Source organism: Oryx dammah, unplaced genomic scaffold, assembly GCF_014754425.2.
Source record: "Oryx dammah isolate SB20612 unplaced genomic scaffold, SCBI_Odam_1.1 HiC_scaffold_17, whole genome shotgun sequence".
NCBI lineage: Eukaryota > Metazoa > Chordata > Mammalia > Artiodactyla > Bovidae > Oryx > Oryx dammah.
In genome coordinates, this window is record NW_024070201.1 from 14,929,583 (window position 1) to 14,949,083 (window position 19,501).

A 19,501-nucleotide genomic window follows, 5' to 3' on the forward strand; every position below is an offset into this window, starting at 1 on the left:
TTAAGTGTCATGACGAAATGATTATTCTATAATGTTAACTGAAAAAGCTAGAATCAAAAGTTATATACAACATCATCACAAATATGTCTATCATCAATGTATGAAAAAGACTGAAAGGAAACGAAAGCATTGTGTTTACCTGTATAGCAGAATAATAATTTCTCATCTTCTTTACTCTCTTCTGTATTTTTCAAATTTTCTATAGTATCAATTATTATCATAACAGAGAGATTGTGTCTGTATGTACATATGCATGTGTATCAATTTGTGTATGTGTGAATAAGTATAAACAATTCTTATTATAGCTATTTGGAAGTAACTTTCTCCTAAAGATTTCAGAGCCCTTTACAGATGAATAGCTGACAGCCCTGGAGAGAAGGAAGGGCCTAATGAACATGCAAACCACACAATAACTGAGGAGAGGCAGATTAAGGTAAAAATGATTTATGTAAATATCATGTCAGGTATGGATTTAGAACCATCAATCAATAGCTTCAAATTCTTACCCTCAGAGTTTGTTTCCTCCCAATTAGGTGTCTGGTCCATGTTCATAAATTCCAGGCACATTTCTAACTTGCTGGGGATTGGCTGGGGCCAAACATCAGACTGAGGCATTTATCTGATCTGGTCCCGGGTGAGAAGACACCAGATGCTACTTCCTGTCACTCTGCACCTCAGTGTACAGACACTTGGCAGGTGGTTCAGATCCTGAGTTCAACCCGACTGCAACATGCTAGTGGAACACGCTAGTGATTAAAGTACTTGCTCACTGCGAAGGTCGGTGTCTGACTTCAGCAGGCAGTCCTGCCGTGACCAATGCCTGTTTCCTAGCCAAAGCCACTGCGATAAAGAAAGGAGAGGCTTCTGACCTTTTGCAGGGAGTGCAGACAGCAACAGCCTTTTCCACACCTGCTCTTGGGTTTAGTTTTCCTCTGGCTTTTCCTTCACTGTGACTTTGGTTGCTTGAGGACCTACTGACTGCAGGTTCCTGAGCTAGAACAGCCTCATCTGATAGAATGTTTTATGAGTACTGTTCATATACCACTTACCATGTCCTTGATTGTAAACTGTTCTGAGTGTGTAGCCCCTAAAATACTAATATAAGTGCCACAAGATCTGTCTCCCTGAGGCAGAGTGTGCAGTATGTCCCCAAGGCTTGGGACAGTACCTGCCATCCAGTTCAGTAAATATTTGTTAAATGAATGAATTAACATTAACTCTAACTGCAGGATTCCTGAAGACATGGTTCTCTCTCATTCACCCCTGTAATAGCCCTAAGCTCAGCAAGGAGTATGTAATGATGAGGGTGATTAGTCATAACAGTAATTAATCACCCAACATTTTGCAAGCACAGCATGCCAAGCCTTGTGCTTTATATGCTGCTGCTGCTGTGTCACTTTAGTCGTGTCTGACTCTGTGCGACCCCATAGACAGCAGCCCACCAGGCTCCCCCGTCCCTGGGATTCTCCAGGCAAGAATACTGGAGTGGGGTGCCATTGCCTTCTCCAATGCATGAAAGTGAAAAGTGAAGTGAAGTCGCTCAGTCGTATCCGACTCTTAGCGACCCCATGGACTGCAGCCTGCCAGGCTTTTTCGTCCATGGGATTTTCCAGGCAAGAGTACTGGAGTGGGGTGCCATCGCCTTCTCCAGTGCTTTATATGCAGTATCTCATTTAATCCACCCAATGACAGTAAAGAAGGTAAACTCTTACTATCTCGATTTAACAGATGAGAAAACTGAGGACTGAATAGGTTAGTGATTCACTCAAGGTTACACAGCTGATTTACCCATCCTGGGGTCAGGATTCTAACTCACGTGGTCTGCCTTTAGAGTCCAAGCACTTAAGCATTGTGGAAAGTTACAGTAAGCCCTCAGTGTGAGCCATCTGAACTGAGTTAACACCCTTCTTTAATAAGAAGCCAGACACATGAGACATTTTGGAGAAGTTATGTACAATCAGTCGAGCAAAGATCTTATATAAATATAATGACAAGGGAAGATCCATAGTGGTGATTATAAGGAACCTGTCTTCAAGGAGTTCACAACTTCGGCTTTAACAGAAATATTAAATGAAAAGGTTAAAAAATAATCATTTTTCTTCACTCCACACATGGAGATGGGCCCTTGAGAAATGATCTTAGTTATACCGATAATGAGTCCCAGCCTCCATTGCTCAAAGCGGGCCTCCTGTCCTTCAGGGGTTAAGGTCACTTTCTGTAGCAAATGTTTTCCTATTTAATGAGCTGCTTGGTGGCGACAGGGAAAACTGTGGGGCTGTTGCCTGAGATAACTCATGTTAGCATTAAAACTGTATGGGGGCATGGGTTTGATCCCCCGTTGGGGAACTAAGATCCCACATGCCACATGGTGTGACCAAAAAACAGGGGGAGAAAAAGAAAATTAAGCATAAGTTGCTAGAAAAAAAATTGTACATAACACTTGTGGGGCTTAACAAACAGATCTAATGGACGAAACCCTACTGACTTAAATAAAATGGGAAAAAGTGGAAATAGTGACAGATTTTATTTTCTTGGGCTCCAAAATCACTGCTGACTGCAGCCATGAAATTAAAAGATGCTTGCTCCTTGGAAGGAAAACTATGACAAACCTAGACAGTGTATTAAAAAAGCAGAGACATCACTTTGCTGACAAAGGTCCACATAATCAAAGCTATGGTTTTTCCAGTAGTTATGTACAGATGTGAGAGTTGGACCATAAAGAAGGCCAAAGAAGTGATGCTTTTGAATTGTGATGCTGCAGAAGACTCTTGAGAGTCTCCTGGACTACAAGGAGATCAAACCAGTCAATCCTAAGGAGATCAACCCTGACTATTCACCAGAAGGACTGATGCTGAAGCTCCAATACTTTGGCCACTTAATGGGAAGAGCCGGTGCACTGGGAAAGACTCATGCTAGGAAAGATTAAGGGCAGGAGGAGAAGGGGGTGGCAGAGGATGAGATGGTTAGATAGCATCACCAACTCAATGGACAGGAATTTGAGCAAACTTCAGGAGATAGTGGAGGACAGAGGAGCCTGGTGTGTTGCAGTCCATGGGGTTGCAAAGAGTCAGACATGACTGAGCAACTGAAAAACAACTACTTCTGACTTAACAATCTTTGCCTTTAACTGCTTCAGGCTTGAAGTTTGCTGAGACACTCGAGTCCCTTGGCACCAGGAGATGTTTTTGGAAGGAACAGTTTTTCATTTTCAATAAGAATAAAAGCACTTAGATTAATAACAACACTGCATCCTGAGTGTCAAGCACCAACTGGGTTCTGGTGGAGTGTATTTCAGTCCTGTGTCTCTCTGACTTCCAGTTCCTGCTCTCCACAGCAGGTCTGTTCAACTCAGCCCCACCACACAGGGGCTTGTGCAGCTGGCTTCTCTGGGCTGTGGTATCTATACTCTGGATCCTGGAACTGGGGCCTCAGGAGTGGTCATTCTCCTTCCCTGGTCAGGCTTAAAGGAAAAAGTGCTTCCCTGGTGGCTCAGATGGTAAAGAATCTGACTGCAATAAGAGAGGCCTGGGTTTGATCCCTGGATCAGGAAGATCCCCCTGGAGGAGGGCATGGCACTCCAGTATCCTTGCCTGGAGAATTACATGGACAGAGGAGCCTGGTGGGCTACAGTCCTTGGGGTTGCAAAGAGTCAGTCACAACTAAGAGATGAATGCTTTTACTTTCTATTTCTCAAAACTTCACCTAAAGGCTTGATTTCAACAAAAAAGCACTAAACCCATAATGCTTGAGCAGCATCAATATTTCCTGGACTGGGTTGGGGGCAGGGGTGTGGGCGGTGGTCATTGTTAACTGAGCCAACTTCTAAAAACTGGAGACAGGTTTACTGAACAACACTCCTACCCCACCCAGTCAGAAGACTGGGCCTTTTTTATGTACGGGAGAACCCAAAGACACAACACTTGAACTGTTTTCTTAATTGAGTCTCTTTTCTGCACAGGCCCCAGTGGTTCCCAGTCCTTCCATTTATTTCCAGCCCCTGGACACCTACCAGGTGGTGGGCGGCAGGCTGGGTTTATCGCTGAGACTGAGGTCTTTGCTGACGGTATTCCCCACTGCCTCTCATCCTTTGCCCGATGCTGGGGTGGATAAGCTCTGTTTTTACTCATTTTTATTTGAGAAGTCGCCTACATTGCTCCCCTGGAGTTGGCTCAGGTTAAAGTTGCTGGGTTAGGAAATGGACATGGAGGCCCTTGGGGCTCTGGGCACCACCCCTTGTACCCCCTAATTCCCCCAAGGGCTCACCTCCTCTTCCAGCTTGATGACCCTGGCCTGGGCGTTGCTCAGAGCCTGGTCTAGGATCTCGATGTGTCTCCGGTGGTCCTCACTCGCGGTCCGCACTGCCGCCAACTCCATCTCTAACTTCTCCTTTTCCTTCAGGAATTCCTTGTCTAGAAGGGAGACAGGAACAAAACGAGCTCTATCAGAAAGCACTCCCCGTCTGGGCTCCCCGCCAGTCTACATCTGGCAAGGATTAGGAGCTGAAAAACATGCACAAAGTGGAGGCTGGAACTACTGCCTCTGCTTCTTGTTCCTAGGGGTGCTGTGTAAGGCAAGGATTTTCTCACAAACCACTGTTAACTCTAGACATATTCCTGGTCACAGCTCCAGAGATGTACGGCACACACAGACCTAGTGAGCCCATATTCTCAGGGGTTCATTTCTGCACAACATTTGCTTTAAGGCTTCAAATTAACCTTGGGCCTACAATTTCCTTTTCGGCTCACAAGCTCTCACACTTCTAACTTCCAAACCAGTGATGGAAAGGCAGGCAATACTAATGATAACACTAACACTCCCATTCACTGAAAAATAAACCCCGGCAGGAGGTTCAGCTTTTGCTCTGAGGCCAGGCAGCAGAGGGGAGCTTCAACCCAGGCCTCCAATCTCTGGCTGGGTCCTCTTCCATGTAACCCAGCTTCACCTCTTCTCTTGGTTCTGTTCATGAGAGGAAAGACGAAGTGCTCTGGATGTGTGCAAACAGCCTTCCTCTCCTCTGCTGATGCTGTAACTGAGGGTGATCACATCTCTCCGCATGTGGTGCGCAAAGGGCGCCTCCCCCTTGCTGCTCCCACCTGGCCCTCCAGTAGCCTCGCCTGCCGTTTGACAAGCAGACAGGGCCCATGGTGTCATGAGGTCAGTATTTTTTACGGAAAACATGTCTCCTGTTACAAAGCAGTGCAGGCATACCTCAGAGATGCTGTGGGTTCTACTCCAGACCACCATAATAAAGCAAGTCACATAAATTTTTTTGGTTTCCAGGGCATACAAAAGTTATGGGCTCCCCAGGTTGGTAAGGAACCTGCCTGCCAATGAAGGAGATGTAAGAGACACAGATTCAGTCCCTGGGTCCGGAAGATCTTAGATTATATTGTAGTCTACTAAGCGTGCAATGGGCTTCCCAGTGGGTAAAGAATCCGCCTGCAATGCAGGAGACACAGGTGATGCGGGTTCAATACCTAGATTGGGAAGATCCCCTGGAGAAGGGCAGGGCAACCCACTCCAGGATTCTTGCCTGGAGAATCCCATGGACAGAAGAGCCTGTCGGGCTACAGTCCACAGGATCCCAAAGAGTCAGACACAACCGAAGCAACTGAGCCAGCACAAGCGTGCAGTGACAGCACTGTGACTAAAAAACAATCCTCATACTTTAATTAAAATAGACTTTATTGCTAAGAAAGGCCAAAACAAAACAGTACTGTCAAAGATCATTGATCACGTCACCATGACAAGTATGATAATAATGAAAAAGTCTGAGATATTGTGAGATTTACCAAAACATAACATAGGGACTGGAGTAGATACTTTTGGAAAAACGGCACCAAGAGACTTACTCAAAAGTTTGTAACTACAAACCTTTAATTTGAAAGAAAAAAAAAGGCAACAAAACGAAGTGCAATAAAATGAGACATGCCTGTATATTTTATTTTTAAAGTAACTTAGAATATTTAGATATGTTGATTATAATATGGAGAAACTTGAATGGACTTAATGTGTAAAATTAAGGGATTGGTTAAATAAAGTACAGTAAACCCTACAATAGAATAGGATGCTGCCATTAAAACTAAATAAGAGAATATTAGTGATGAGGAAACAAAAATCTGCATTGTTGAAAAAAGGTGGTTACAAAACCCTGTGCATACACTTTCATATTTGTAGAAAACAGGGCATTTAACAGCAACAACAATAGTTACAAATTGACTTCTCCATACATGGGATTTTTAAAAGTATCTTCGATATCAATTTCTCATTTAAATGAGATTCTTCTCTTTCAAGAAAAAAATTATTTCTTCTCTGCAATCACCCTCTGTGTTTTTTCAGTCTTTAACTTTATTGAGGCTTTCAATGGCTAAGTCAAAGATCTCTCTTGGTAAATGTCACACAGAACCTGAAAATATATTGGTCATTTTCAAATATCTTTTGATACTGATTTTTAACATAATTCCACAGTGATAAGAGAACAGACTCTGTATGATTTCAATATCTTTAGATCATCAAATTTCTACACCTTGTTTTATGCCCCTGGATATGTTCCAATGTCTCCTGGTTTAGAGTCTATGGGAACTTGAATAGAATTTGTATCCTATTGTTGTGTGAAAAATATATAAATCTTAATTATGTTGAATCGTTTCATAGTGCTTTTCAGGTCCACTATATCCTACCTCTATATATTCATTCTATTACTTTTTGAGAGTTTAATACTGAAACTCCAACTAAAAATCTTAATTTATCTACTTAAAAGATAATTGTAACGTATGGTGGAACTATATGTATCCTTGTTCTGTATTTTTCAAGTCTCCTCCTGTAAATGTGTTATCATACTTTCATAATTAAAAAAAAAAAAGAAAGGAAAAAAAAAGAAATTGATTTCTCTGTGCCCACACCACTCAAATGCCTCATACTGGTTATCTAGTCCTCCTAGCGAACCAAACTGAAACACTAAGAACCAAAGTCTGGAAGCTGTACAAGCTTGTGACAGTGGTTTCATTCATTCGTGATTTCCTTAGATGGCCACTCATTCATTTAGCAGAGTTATCAAACATCAAGGACTGGTCTTACAGGCACTGAAGCAGTAGAAGGAATGCTGCTCATAAGGAGAAGGGAAAATGTGGTTTTGAATATAGGGCAAAGACATTTTAGGGCTGCTTATTGTTGTTCATTTGCTCTGTTGTATCCAACTCTTTGAGACCCCATGGACTACAAGACGTCAGGCCTCCCTGTCCATCACCAACTCCTGGAGCTTATTCAAACTCATTTCCATTGAGTCAGTGATGCCATCCAACCATCTCATCCTCTGCTGTCCCCTTCTCTTCCTGCCATCAATCTTTCCCAGCATCAGAGTCTTTTCAAATGAGTCAGTTCGTCGTATCAGGTGGCTAAAGTATTTGGAGCTTCAACCTCAGCATCAGTCCTTCCAATGAATATTCAGGATTGATTTCCTTGAGGATTAACTGGTTTGATCTCCTTGTAAAGGGACTCTCAAAAGTCTTCCCCAACACCACAGTTCAAAAGCATCAATCCTTTGGCTAATACTCAGTAAACAACTCAATTTTAAAGCCAGAGGGAATCATAGGAAATATCACCATCCAGTTCTGCCCCCTTTGTTTAACGCGTGAGGAAAGGGAAGCCCGGGAGCGAAGGCACTTGCCCAGTGCGCCCGCCAGCTGGGGCAGAGCCAGGGACAAAGGCCGGTCTCCTGACGGCTGCCTGATGCCCTCCCCGCCTGACTGCACTGTCCTTGCCCTGTGACCTTCTGTCAAGGGAGTCAGCTCATGTCAGTGGAACAGCTCAGAACGGATAGAATGAACAAGCACACTTGTAAAGAGAGCGCTGGCTGTGATGGCGAGAAATAATGGCATCTCTTGAAAACAAAGTGAGGCCACCAACATCCTGACCTGGAAGACAGCATTACTTCTGGGCTCTCAGATCCCATTGCAACGACCTACTGCCTTCTCTCTTCTCCCTTTCAGTGGCATGAGACGCTACTTCTGAAACTTCCTTCCCAGTGCATGCAAGAGGCCTAAACAAATGGGCCAGAAGCTCTGGGCATCCCCATCCACAGCCCTGGGCGGACCAGAGTATTTCACGCCTTCTGTGCAAAATTACTGACATGTGAGCACTAGCTCCCTGGGTTTGGACAACATCTGAACAGGCATGGTGCCCACTGGCCTTGTCCAGGCTCTGGAGGGCACCCAGGGGTTAGTTTCTCAGCAGGCAGACCTGGGGATGAACCACTGGATTTCCGAGTTTCTGCTTTGTTATCAACCTAAGCTTAACAATTTCTGTTTTTGTTGAGGGCAAAGACACCTCAGGTTTGACCAAGGGCAAAGTCTAGAAGCCACAACGAGAGCTTCTTGCAGTTTGCAAGTCGATGGTCACAAACACTGCCTTGTCACAATGACAACTATGACAACTCCTTGGATTTCTGGATTAATGAATACTCCCCACTTCCCCAACACATACAAGTCCAGCTTTTGCTATTCCCTTGATTAGCAGTATCAAACTGTGGATAGAGAATGGACTTGGCATCTGAAAGAACTGGATTCAAATCCCAGGTTCACCACTTTCCAGCTTTGAGGTCTTGGGTAAGGAATAACCTCTTTGAGTCTCAGAGCCTTCATCTATCAAATGGGAAAGATAAAAGCTACATCATGGAATTGTTGCGATGAGTCTGTTGACAAAAATGAGGAAGATAAAGACTAAAAGGACCGAAATAGATAGATCTTTATCTTTTTAGGTCATAATTGACTCCATGAGCCTAGACCATTGCCTGGCTCAGTAAACGTTGAATGAATAAGTAAATGAACGAATCTCTACTGGGTGCCAAGTTCATTGCCAACAGTACAATAAATGGCAGCTCTTGTTAACAGTTAGCATTTGGCCTCCTTGAGGTCTCCTGACAGCCTTTGCTATGCAGCAGTCCACTTCACCTCTGAAGCCAGTACTCATCAGATGGCTGCTACTGACTGGAAGGTCTCTGGCTCCCTTCTCTGCCCAGGCTCCCTGAATCTCACAGTTGGCGCATCAGGACAAAGATGTGGGTACTGGGTGGAGACTGCATTAGCTTGAATCCCTGGGTTCAGACATCTCTGCCCTGAGTTTGATGACCTTAAACTTCAGGCTGAAGCAATGTTAGTGTCATTCACACTGGGTCAGAACTCCTTGCCCATTGACAGGAAGTAGTGCTCCCGTTTTAAAAACAATGTTCATGACAGCTCGTGTTTGTGAACGGCTACTGTGTCCCAGGAATGGTGACTTACATTATTCCCTTTCGTTATTCCATTCTTGACCTCTCCTTTCAACTTACTCTACAAGGGAGGCACTGTTAGGATTCCCATTTTCCAGTAGAGAATAACTAACGTGCCCACTGAGGTGACGCTCGTCAGTGGGAGAGCCAGGACCCTCACCACACCTCTGTAATGTACGTTCACAGGCAAAGTGCCACATGCCTCTGCTGTACAAGCATGAAGGGTGAAGACGCCCCAAAATGACAGAACAGGAGGTGTGGGAGAGCACCATCGCTACCCAGCTCATCATGGCACAAGTCATGTCATAAGTATGTCACAGGTCATATCATCATCTCAATATACAGCAATTGATACTACACGTGTATCTTTTTGCAAATATTAATTAAGTATTTGCTATGTGGAGGATTCCAAGTACTGGACAAAAGCATGAATCTTTTTTCTTTTAATTAACTTTTACTGGAGCATAGTTGTCTTACAATTTTTTTTTTAAACACTTTAAACTTTTTATGTTGTATTGGAGTATAGCCAATCAGCAATGTTGTAGTTTCAGGTGAAGAGTGAAGGGACTCAGCCATACATATACATGTATCCATTCTCCCCCAAATCCCACTCCCATCCAGGCTGCCACATAACATTGAACAGAGTTCCATGTGCTATACAATAGGATTTTGTTGTTTATCCATTTCAAATGTAGCAGTGTATACATGACCTTCCCAAAGTCTCTAACTATCCCTTCCCCTCTGGCAACCATAAGTTCATTTTCTAAGTCTGTGAGTCTCTTTCTGTTTTATAAATAAGCTTATTTGTATCCTTTCTTTTTACATTCCATATATAAGAGATACCATATGTCTTTTTCTCTTATTTGCTTCACTCAGCATGAAACTCTCTAGGTCCACCCATGTTGCTGCAAATGGCATTATTTCATTCTTTTCAATGGCTGAGTAATATTCCATTATAAACAGGTACCGCATCTTCTTTATCCATTCCCCTGTCAATGGACATTTAGGTAACGAGTAAACAGTATGTTTACTGGTAAACAGCGCTGCAATGAACACTGAGGTGCACATATCCTTTCGGATCATGTTTTTCTCTGGGTACAAAAGCACGAATCTAGTAGCAAGTTTCCTATATAGTTTTGTGACTCAGAATAAATGAACATCTTTGTGCCTCAGTTTCCTTGTCTTTAAGGTAAGGATCCTACTCACCTACTCACCAACAGTACCTATTTCAAAATGCATATATGCATATAGCAAATATCAACTATGACACGCTAAGGCTATTCTTCTTGTCCAAAAAGTGTGATAAATACTCGGGCTACAAGGTGAGTAGGCCAGAGCACCCTGCTCTTAGTCTGGTGGGAAGAGAGGCAGGGACACAGGCAAAGGCCCTGGGACCAGCTGCTCTAAGAGATGCTGGTGCAGTTTCTATGACAACACAGGGAGGACCCCTGCCACAGGCCCAGGGTAGGAGGAAGAGGGGGTGTCAAGGCAGTGAGCCTACGTGGTGGGGTCACTGTGCCCCTTAATCCTCTGGAGACACAGGGACTAGGTATGTCAGAGCCATCTGAAAAAGTCATCTCTTGGGAGATGCCAAGGGTAAGTCCTATAAATGAAACCATCTCCTAGGAAGGTCCCTCCAGTTTATTAGTGAAGCCCCTTGGGATGGATCTTGAGAAAGACCAGCCTCACACTAAACTTCTGGTTGAGCTCCAAGGTATATACTGAGAATTCTTAGAACAGGCAAGTTGACACAAGGGAACTCATGCCCAGAATGGTCTGTTTACTCAGTGGATATGAATTACCCTCGACTGTGTGGAGTGGGGCGTTGTTTAGCCTAATGGCTCCAGTCCCATTTACACAGAGGATGTCTGCTCGCACACTGTTGACTCTGGAAACCACAGTGATGGCATGAGCTTTGTAGCTGGCCGACCTGGTACGATTCTGGCACCTTCACAGAAGGCTGGCTCACTTTAAACACGTGACTTCCCCTGTGCAGACTCCATCTCCTCCGATGCAACTAAGAAGACCGATTTTGCAGGAATGTTGTGAGGATTAAAATGACGACCTAGGTGGCACTAGTGGTAAAGAACCCAGCTGCCCATGCAGCAGACGTAAGAGCCAGGGATTCACTCCCTGGGTCGGGAAGATCCCTGGAGAAGGGACTGGCAGCCCACTCCAGTATTCTTACCTGGAGAATCCCATGGACAGAGGAGCCTGGTGGGCTACAGTCCACGGGGTCGCACAGAGCTGGTCATGACTGAAGCGACTCAGCACATAAAATACCTACCATGGGGCTTGGCACTTAACAGACACTTAATAAACAACAAGAGCTGAGACGCACAACACTGGTGCTTCTCCTGCCCCAGGAACTGCCTTCAGCTTTACCACACAACCTCATTTCATGAATCCTCACATCAACTCCATCTGCCAACTGGAAAATCTGAAGCAACCTGAGCTATGACACTTGCGACAGGTCTAACGGTAGCTTCTTTTGTGCCTCGACCCATAGGGTCATCTCTTGGCTTGAAAAAGAGCAGAAGTGGATGGAAATGAGAACTGGGTCCAGAATTCAAACAAGCCCCCTTCCCGTCTTACCGTGCACCTTTGCCAGTTCTGGGCAAAGTCTGCAGCGGACTGTCTGCTGCAAGTGTTCCTGCAATTACTATTTGAGCACCAAGCTTAACTGCTGGCTGAACCACAGGGTGATGCCTCCTAGTAACCTCTGTGGAGAAAACACTGAGGGTGGAGCCTGGGCTGTGGGGTCTGGCAGTGGGGGTGTCAGGGCACCATGCCCTGCACTGCTGGGTTTTTGTTGTTGTTATTTTTAACTGGAGGATTATCGCTTTACAATGTTGTGCTGGTTTCTGCCATACTATGATGTGAATCAGTCATATTATACATATATGTCCCCTCCCTCCTGAACCTCCCTGTCACCTCACCCACCCCTCCAGGTTGTCCCAGAGCACAAGGCTGGGGATCCTGTGTCATATAGCAGCTTCCCACTAGCTATCTATTTAACATATGCCAGTTAGTCAGTTCAGTTGCTTAGTTGTGTCCAACTCTTTGCGACCCCATGAACCACAGCACACCAGGCTTCCCTGTCCATCACCAACTCCTGGAGCTTACTCAAACTCATGTCCATTGAGTCAGTGATGCCATCCAACCATCTCATCCTCTGTCGTCCCCTTCTCCTCCTGCCTTCAATCTTTCCCAGCATCAGGGTCTTTTCCAATGAGTTAGTTCTTCGCATCAGGTGGCCAAAGTATTGGAGTTTCAGCTTCAGCATCAGTCCTTCCAATGAATATTCAAGACTGATTTCCTTTAGGATTGACTGGCTGGATCTCCTTGCAGTCCAAGAGACTCTCAAGAGTCTTCTCCAACGCCACAGTTCAAAAGCATCAATTCGTCGGTGCTCAGCTTTCTTCACAGTCCAACTCTCACATCCATACATGACCACTGGAAAAACCATAGCCTTGACTAGACAGATCTTTGTTGGTAAAGTAATGTCTCTGCTTTTGAATATGCTGTCTAGGTTTGTCACAGCTTTTCTTCCAAGGAGTAAGCGTCTTTTAATTTCATGACTGCAGTCACCATCTGCAGTGATTTTGGAGCCCCCTCAAAATAAAGTCTGTCACTGTTTCCATTGTTTTCCCATCTATTTCCCATGAAGTGATGGGACCAGATGCCATGATCTTAGTTTTCTGAATGCCGAGTTTTAAGCCAACTTTTTCACTCTCCTCTTTCACTTTCATAAAATTTCACATATGGTAGTGTATATTATATGTTTCAATGCTACGCTCTCAAATTGTCCCACCCTCTCCTTCCCCTGCTGGATCCATCAGTCTATTCTCTATGTCTGTGTTTCCATTCCTGCTTTGTAAATAGGTTAATTAATACAATTTTTCTAGATTCCTTACATATGCATTAATATATGATAATTGTTTTTCTCTTTCTGGCTTACTCCACTTTGTATAACAGGCTTTAGATTCATCCACCCAACTAGAATGGACTCAAATTCATTCCTTTTAAAGGCTGAGTAATATTCCATTGTATATATGTACCACAGATTCTTTATCCATTCATCCACTGATGGACATGTAGGTTGCTTCCATGTCCTAGCTATTGTAAACAGTGATTGCTGCAATGAACACTGGGGTACCTGTGTCTTTATCAATTATGGTTTTCTCAGGGTACATGCTCAGTAGTGGGATTGCTGGGTTATATGGCAGCTTTTTTCCCTAATTTTTTAAGGAATCTCCATACTGTTCTCCATAGTGACTGCATCAATTTACATTCCCACAGCTGTGCAAGAGGGTTCCCTTTTCTCCAGAGCCTCTCCAGCATTTATTGCTTATAGATTTTTTGGATGATGGCCATTCTGATCAGTGTGAGCAAATACCTCATTGTAGTTTTGATTTGCATTTCTCTAATAAATGTGCTGCTGGTTTTTAATGCAGAGCTCCAACTTATGGCTGGAGCTGATGAGGGGAGCAAAGCTACAAACTGGCCCTTCTCAAGCAGGAATTAATTTTTTAGGCCTTTCTTTTTAAAAATTTATTTATTTTTAATTGAAGGATAATTGCTTTACAATATTGTGTTGGTTTCTGCATAACATGACTCAGCCATAGGTACACATATATTCCCTCACTTTTACACCTCCCTCCCATTTCCCTCCCCTTCCCACCTCTCTAGGTTGTTATAGGCCTTTCTTGATATAAAGGTTTTTTGATAAGTTTTCCCCTAAGCCCAATATAGCTAGAGGGACAGAGGAGTCTGGCTACCACCAGCCTGACCAAGGGGTGACTAATTCACTAGACTGCTTGGAAGGCAAAAGAGAGGTCCCTTTCCAAATATCACATGATGTAATTTATATGTGGAATCTAAAAAAAAACACAAAAGAACTTATTTACAAAACAGAAATAGAGTCACAGACATAAAAAACAAACTTATGGTTACCAAAGGGGATGGTGCTTGTGTGTGTGTGGGGGGATATTAATAAATTAGGAGTTTGGGATTAACACATACACACTACTGTATATAAAATAGATAACCAACAAGGATGGACTGTACTGTACAGGAATATACTCAATATCTTACAATAACCTATAATGAAAGAGAATCTAAAAAGGATGATGATATATATATATATATCATATATATACACACATATATACTTATGTATGTATATACATAAAGTTGAATCATTTTGCTGTACACTTGAAACTAATACGAAGTTGTAAATTAACTCGATACCTATCTATATAAAGAGGCAAGTACATCTTTACCTGGAGTAGACAGCTGTCACAGTGGCTGCTCAGAGAACTCTCCACTTGGAAAAATGTCTACTATGGTCCCCGTTTTGCAGGGCTAAATTCCAAGCAGCGGTGTCTGCATTACCAAGCCCTTCTCATCCCCCACCCCGCTATCCATATGACAGGAGCAAACCTGAAGAGCCCTGTGATCCCAGCCAGGCCAAGCGAAACGTCTTGTCTGGAACTGCATGAGGAGGCACCTGGGCAAGGGGGTTGCTGACACAGACTGGCAGCCCGGCTCTGAGGCCAGGGACCACATCCCACATGGGCGCCGGACAGAGCATGTACGTGCAGAGAGTGAAGAATCAAACAGATGGACATGGAGAGGCCATGGTAGGAAGGGGAGAGGGAAAGGGAAGTCCCCCCAAACCATCTCTCCTTGGATTCTCACAGACAGGCCGGCCTGGGCCCCTGGCCTCTGCGAAGCATGTCTACACATCTCGCCTAGGGCCTCCTTCACATACAAAGACACTAACAAAACAAAACAAAACAAAAAACCCAAACTCAACAATAATAGTTCTCTTCTTCAGGGCCAAGCTAGCCCAATCAAATTTTTCTTTTTGTAACCAAAAGGTCAACACATTCACTGTTCTTTCTTTACACCTCTATTCTCTCCTCCACCAAAAAAGGACTTGGACAGCAAGGAGATCCAACCAGTCCATCCTAAAGGAAATCAGTCCTGAATATTCATGGGAAAGACTGATGCTGAAGCTGAAACTCCAATACCTTGGCCACCTGATGCGAAGAACTGACTCGCTGGAAAAGACTCCGATGCTGGGAAAGACTGAAGGCAAGAGGAGAAGGGGACAGAGGATGAGATGGTTGGATGGCATCACTGACTCAATGGACATGAGTTTGAGTGAACTCCCGGAGTTGGTGATGGACAGGGGGGCTTAGTGTGCTGTGGTTCATGGGGTTGCAAAGAGTCGGACACAACTGAGCGACTGAACTGAACTGATTCCCTCCTCCACCAAGAAAGGGCCTGGTAGTAATGCCTCAGGACAGGCTGCCCAGGACTCATGGCACCAATTCTGGTAACTGGACACTATTCCACCATGCTGATAAAATGGAGTCCTTGTTCTGGAAAGACATCTGAATAATTATTTGTCTTACTATCCCTTCTTAAAATGTCCCCTCCTGTTTCTTCTTCCTCAGGATTCTTTGGCCATATCCTGGTACCGTATCTTGAGCAGACGTGGCAAAGGAGCCTATTCCAAGGGTCGGCTATGACTCATGGAATAACTGGAGAGTCAGATCCACTTGCAAGTCCCCTCTACTGGGGTTATGAGAGTGGAAAGACAAGAGGAAGGTACTCCAAGTACTTCACTATAAGCCAAGCTATTTAGGTTCATTCTGCCTCAAAGATATTCTCTTAATGCCCTCGGAAGCTCCTTCTTCCATCTGCCCTCACTCCCTCACTCCAGTTTGAAAGCCACACGGACACATCCAAGAAAACACAATCCAAACAGAGCACTGTTTACAGCACGTAAGAGTGATCTGTTCACGAGGTTTATCTGATGCAAAACAACCTGAGAGATGATCCACCTTTAAAAGCCACACTCATTCATTCAGAAATGCAAAGGGGACAGAATACAAAGCTGACCCCATATCCTCCTGGTTTGGCTTTTTGCTGTCTTTGTAAAATGAGCTGATAAAAGTTTCTCAGGTAAGGAAGCTCATTATTTCAGACCAGGCTGTTGGGCTCCCTGCCATGCTCACACGCGCGTGCATGCTGCCACGGTTCCCGGAAACAGGGAGACCCGGGTTGTGAGTGGGCGGCTAAATAGGTCTGTGAACAAACACGGAACGCTCTAGCCAAGATTTGCTTTAAATGGCTGAGAGTGAACTGTTTCAAAATGTATTCTGTAATAAGAAAGATTAAGGACCAAACTGTTCTGCAGAGTCCCGGGAGGAGGAGGGAAAGGGGAAAAAAGGGATGCTGGGCCAGGTAGGAAGGAAGGGGGTCCTGACAAATGCGCCCCTGTCCTAACCAGAAACCTGTTCCCGCTTCGTGCGTTTTATCTGGGCTTCCAAATACGCGTTGTTTTCTTCTTTCTTTATTTTGGCCACACCACTCAGCATGGGGGATCTTAGATCCTTGACCAGGGATCAAACTTGCACCTCCCTGCATTGGGAGCATGGAGTCTTAACCACTGGACCACCAGAGAAGTCCCCGGATAAACTCTCTTTAAATAAGACCTCTGAGGTTGAAAGCCAATAGTTCAGACATTACAAGGGGAACACAGATTTGTGGATACGGCTGCTGTTAAAATGTAGGGAAGACACTTGGAGAAATGAATCAATCAATATGGGAGGTAAAGCCTTAAGCGTGAAGGATTCATTCAGTCTTCATTGCCCAAAGTTAAAAAGAAAATAGAAAATTTCCCTTTTACAAATGGAAAAAGAAATGGCAACCCACTTGAGTATTCTTGCCTGGGACATCCCATGGGTAGAGGCGCCTGGTGGACTACAGCCCATGGGGTCACAAAGAGGTGGACATGACTTAGCGACTAAGCAGCAGCATGGCAGCTAAATTACTCTAACATACAAATCTGTTTTCCAGGCCCACACTGAAGGCTACACACTGATTCTTGCAATAAAGGAGACCTCTCTGGCATGGGAGAACCTGCACACACTTTGAGGGGGAAAGTAGTTCTTTCATGAGTTTTGACAGTTTTCTACTTGTACTCCAGGGACAGTGGCCAACGTCTGAGTTAATCCTTCCACCTCCTGGACTTACTTTATACTGTGTCTAAATCCTTCTATCTTTGTAGGATTTTAGGGATCTAAGATAGTAGAAATGTTTCCTATGGGAAGACATATAAAAAGTTTAGGCAACACCTCACCGAATGAGTATTAATCTATTAGTACATGATCAAATTCTAACTTAATCTTTAAAATGAAATTCAAAAATAATCCTTTTCGGATGCTTTTCCCTGGAAAGTAACAAACTCAAACCACAAAATCTATTGATCTAGTTGAGGAAAACAACAGATTTTGGTCTTATCATACTCTATTTATCTGTTGTTCTTTAGTATCCAGAAAGTGAGTTTAATACCCCAAAGTGCTTTTTATAGCACCCAATGTAAAATATCTCAGGCATGGATTTGGTAAAATATTTGAATAGCAGTAAAAGCTCTCTCAATATAACTTTTTCTAATCTAATCATTTTTAGTATTGCATTTTTATTTTAGAAACTATACTTATACTTTCAAGTATAATTCATAGGTATATTTTAACCTGCCTAAAAATATACCCAACCTGCAAACTTACTCAGCAAAGCCTTCTATATTCATACATTCATTCACCCGGCTCAGCCTCCTCATGTGCTATTTGACCTTCCACTTTATATTTTTAACATGAAGTAAAAATGTACTGCTACTTCTGTGTCACTGCAGACAGCATAATAAATTATGCAATGCATTAAAAATGCCAGGACACATAGGGCATTTGATTTTGACTATACACCTATGCATGAACTGACTGTCAATGAAACCCGATGGCTTATGCTTTCTATAATCTCCACAGTCCTTTTTTGCCTTCTCTCTTCATACAAAAAAGATAAAGAACAGACATGTCTGTTTCCAAGTATGAGAAAGTCAGAACCTACCAGACAATTTTGCTGCCCCTGCAGAAAACAACCACAAAGCCTGGACATAATGCAGAGACCAATGACTTGAAGGGAGTAAAACGCGAGGCAGGCAGACAGATGGTGTGGGGAGGCCTTTCACTGCAGAGGTCAGAGCTGCACATGCCCGACCTGCACTGGGGCTGGACTGTGACAGCTGTCACGGCTTATTGCACTGTACACTTAAAATGTGTAAACTTTACTGCATGAAAATATAGGTGTATGTTATAAACCTATATTTGGTTTAATTAAGGGCCTCCCTGGTGACTCAAATGGTAAAGAACCTGCCTGCAATGTTGGAGACCTGGGTTTGATCTCTGGGTCGGGAAGATCCCCTGGAGGAGGGCATGGCAACCCGCTCCAGTATTCTTTCCTGGAGAATCCCATGGACAGAGGAGCCTGGCAGCTGACAGCCACGGGGTTGCAAAGAGTTGGACACAACTGAGAGACTAACACTTCACTTTCACTTCAAGGCATTATTATAATATGTATAATAAAACTATGCTTTCTAAACGGGACCTCTGAACGGCAGATATGGCTTAACACCAAAACCTGGGTGAAAGAAGTAGATGCTGGGGAAACTGTTATATGTGGGAACAGAAGTGGTTTAATCTCCTGATCAGGGAGAAAGAAATGAGTCACCTGCAATTACAGATTCTCCCTTCCTTTAGCTTCTGTGAGCTCTTCCATTGTCAATTTTATAACTTGCTTTGAGCAGATTCTTTTCTTCTTCTTTCTACCAAACCACAGTCTTTGTCGGCAAGAAGCAAATTAGAAGCAGATGCAAGCTTATTTTTAATGGTCCAAGACCAAATTTTCTGAACTTAAAAGAAACACTTTGTCCCCTCAAAGTTCTTGGATTCCATTAAGATACAACCGCATATTCTCTTTCCAATTCATGAACCAAAAATAATTTCAAAAACTAATTGTAAGAAACCACACCCCAGGGTTACTTATTGTAATTTTTTTTTTTTATTCTTATCATCCAGAGAACAAAGAGTTTAATTTCATAGATATTTGAGAAAACTTTTAAGATTCTAGGCTGGTCTCAACAATTTTCGTGTTTTAGTATCTTAGGAGATATACTGAATTATCCAACAAGGCTTTTTATTATAATTGGCTCAGGTTCAAAGACAGACGTAAAAGGTTAAGAAACAAAAAATGTTCATTCCAGTAGCTAGAACTCATTTGAGATAGCTTGAATACACTATCATTAAGTTCCAGTACTGGGCTAAATAATTTGCAGTAAAAATTCTAGTACAAGAATTATTTATGTTTGCTTACTAAGCTGGATTC

General features: G+C 43.5%; 1 protein-coding gene across 6 annotated transcripts in view; it reads right to left on the bottom strand.

The window, feature by feature from the left end:
- The window catches only part of AMOTL1 (angiomotin like 1), a 201,545-nt gene that overhangs the window by 28,491 nt on the left and 153,553 nt on the right, over positions 1 to 19,501 (bottom strand). For all 6 annotated transcript variants that reach the window (XM_040257897.1, XM_040257898.1, XM_040257899.1 and 3 more), the window contains one exon: positions 4,264 to 4,409. In XM_040257897.1, the coding sequence (XP_040113831.1) occupies positions 4,264 to 4,409 (146 nt within the window). The remainder of the gene's footprint in view (positions 1 to 4,263; positions 4,410 to 19,501) is intronic.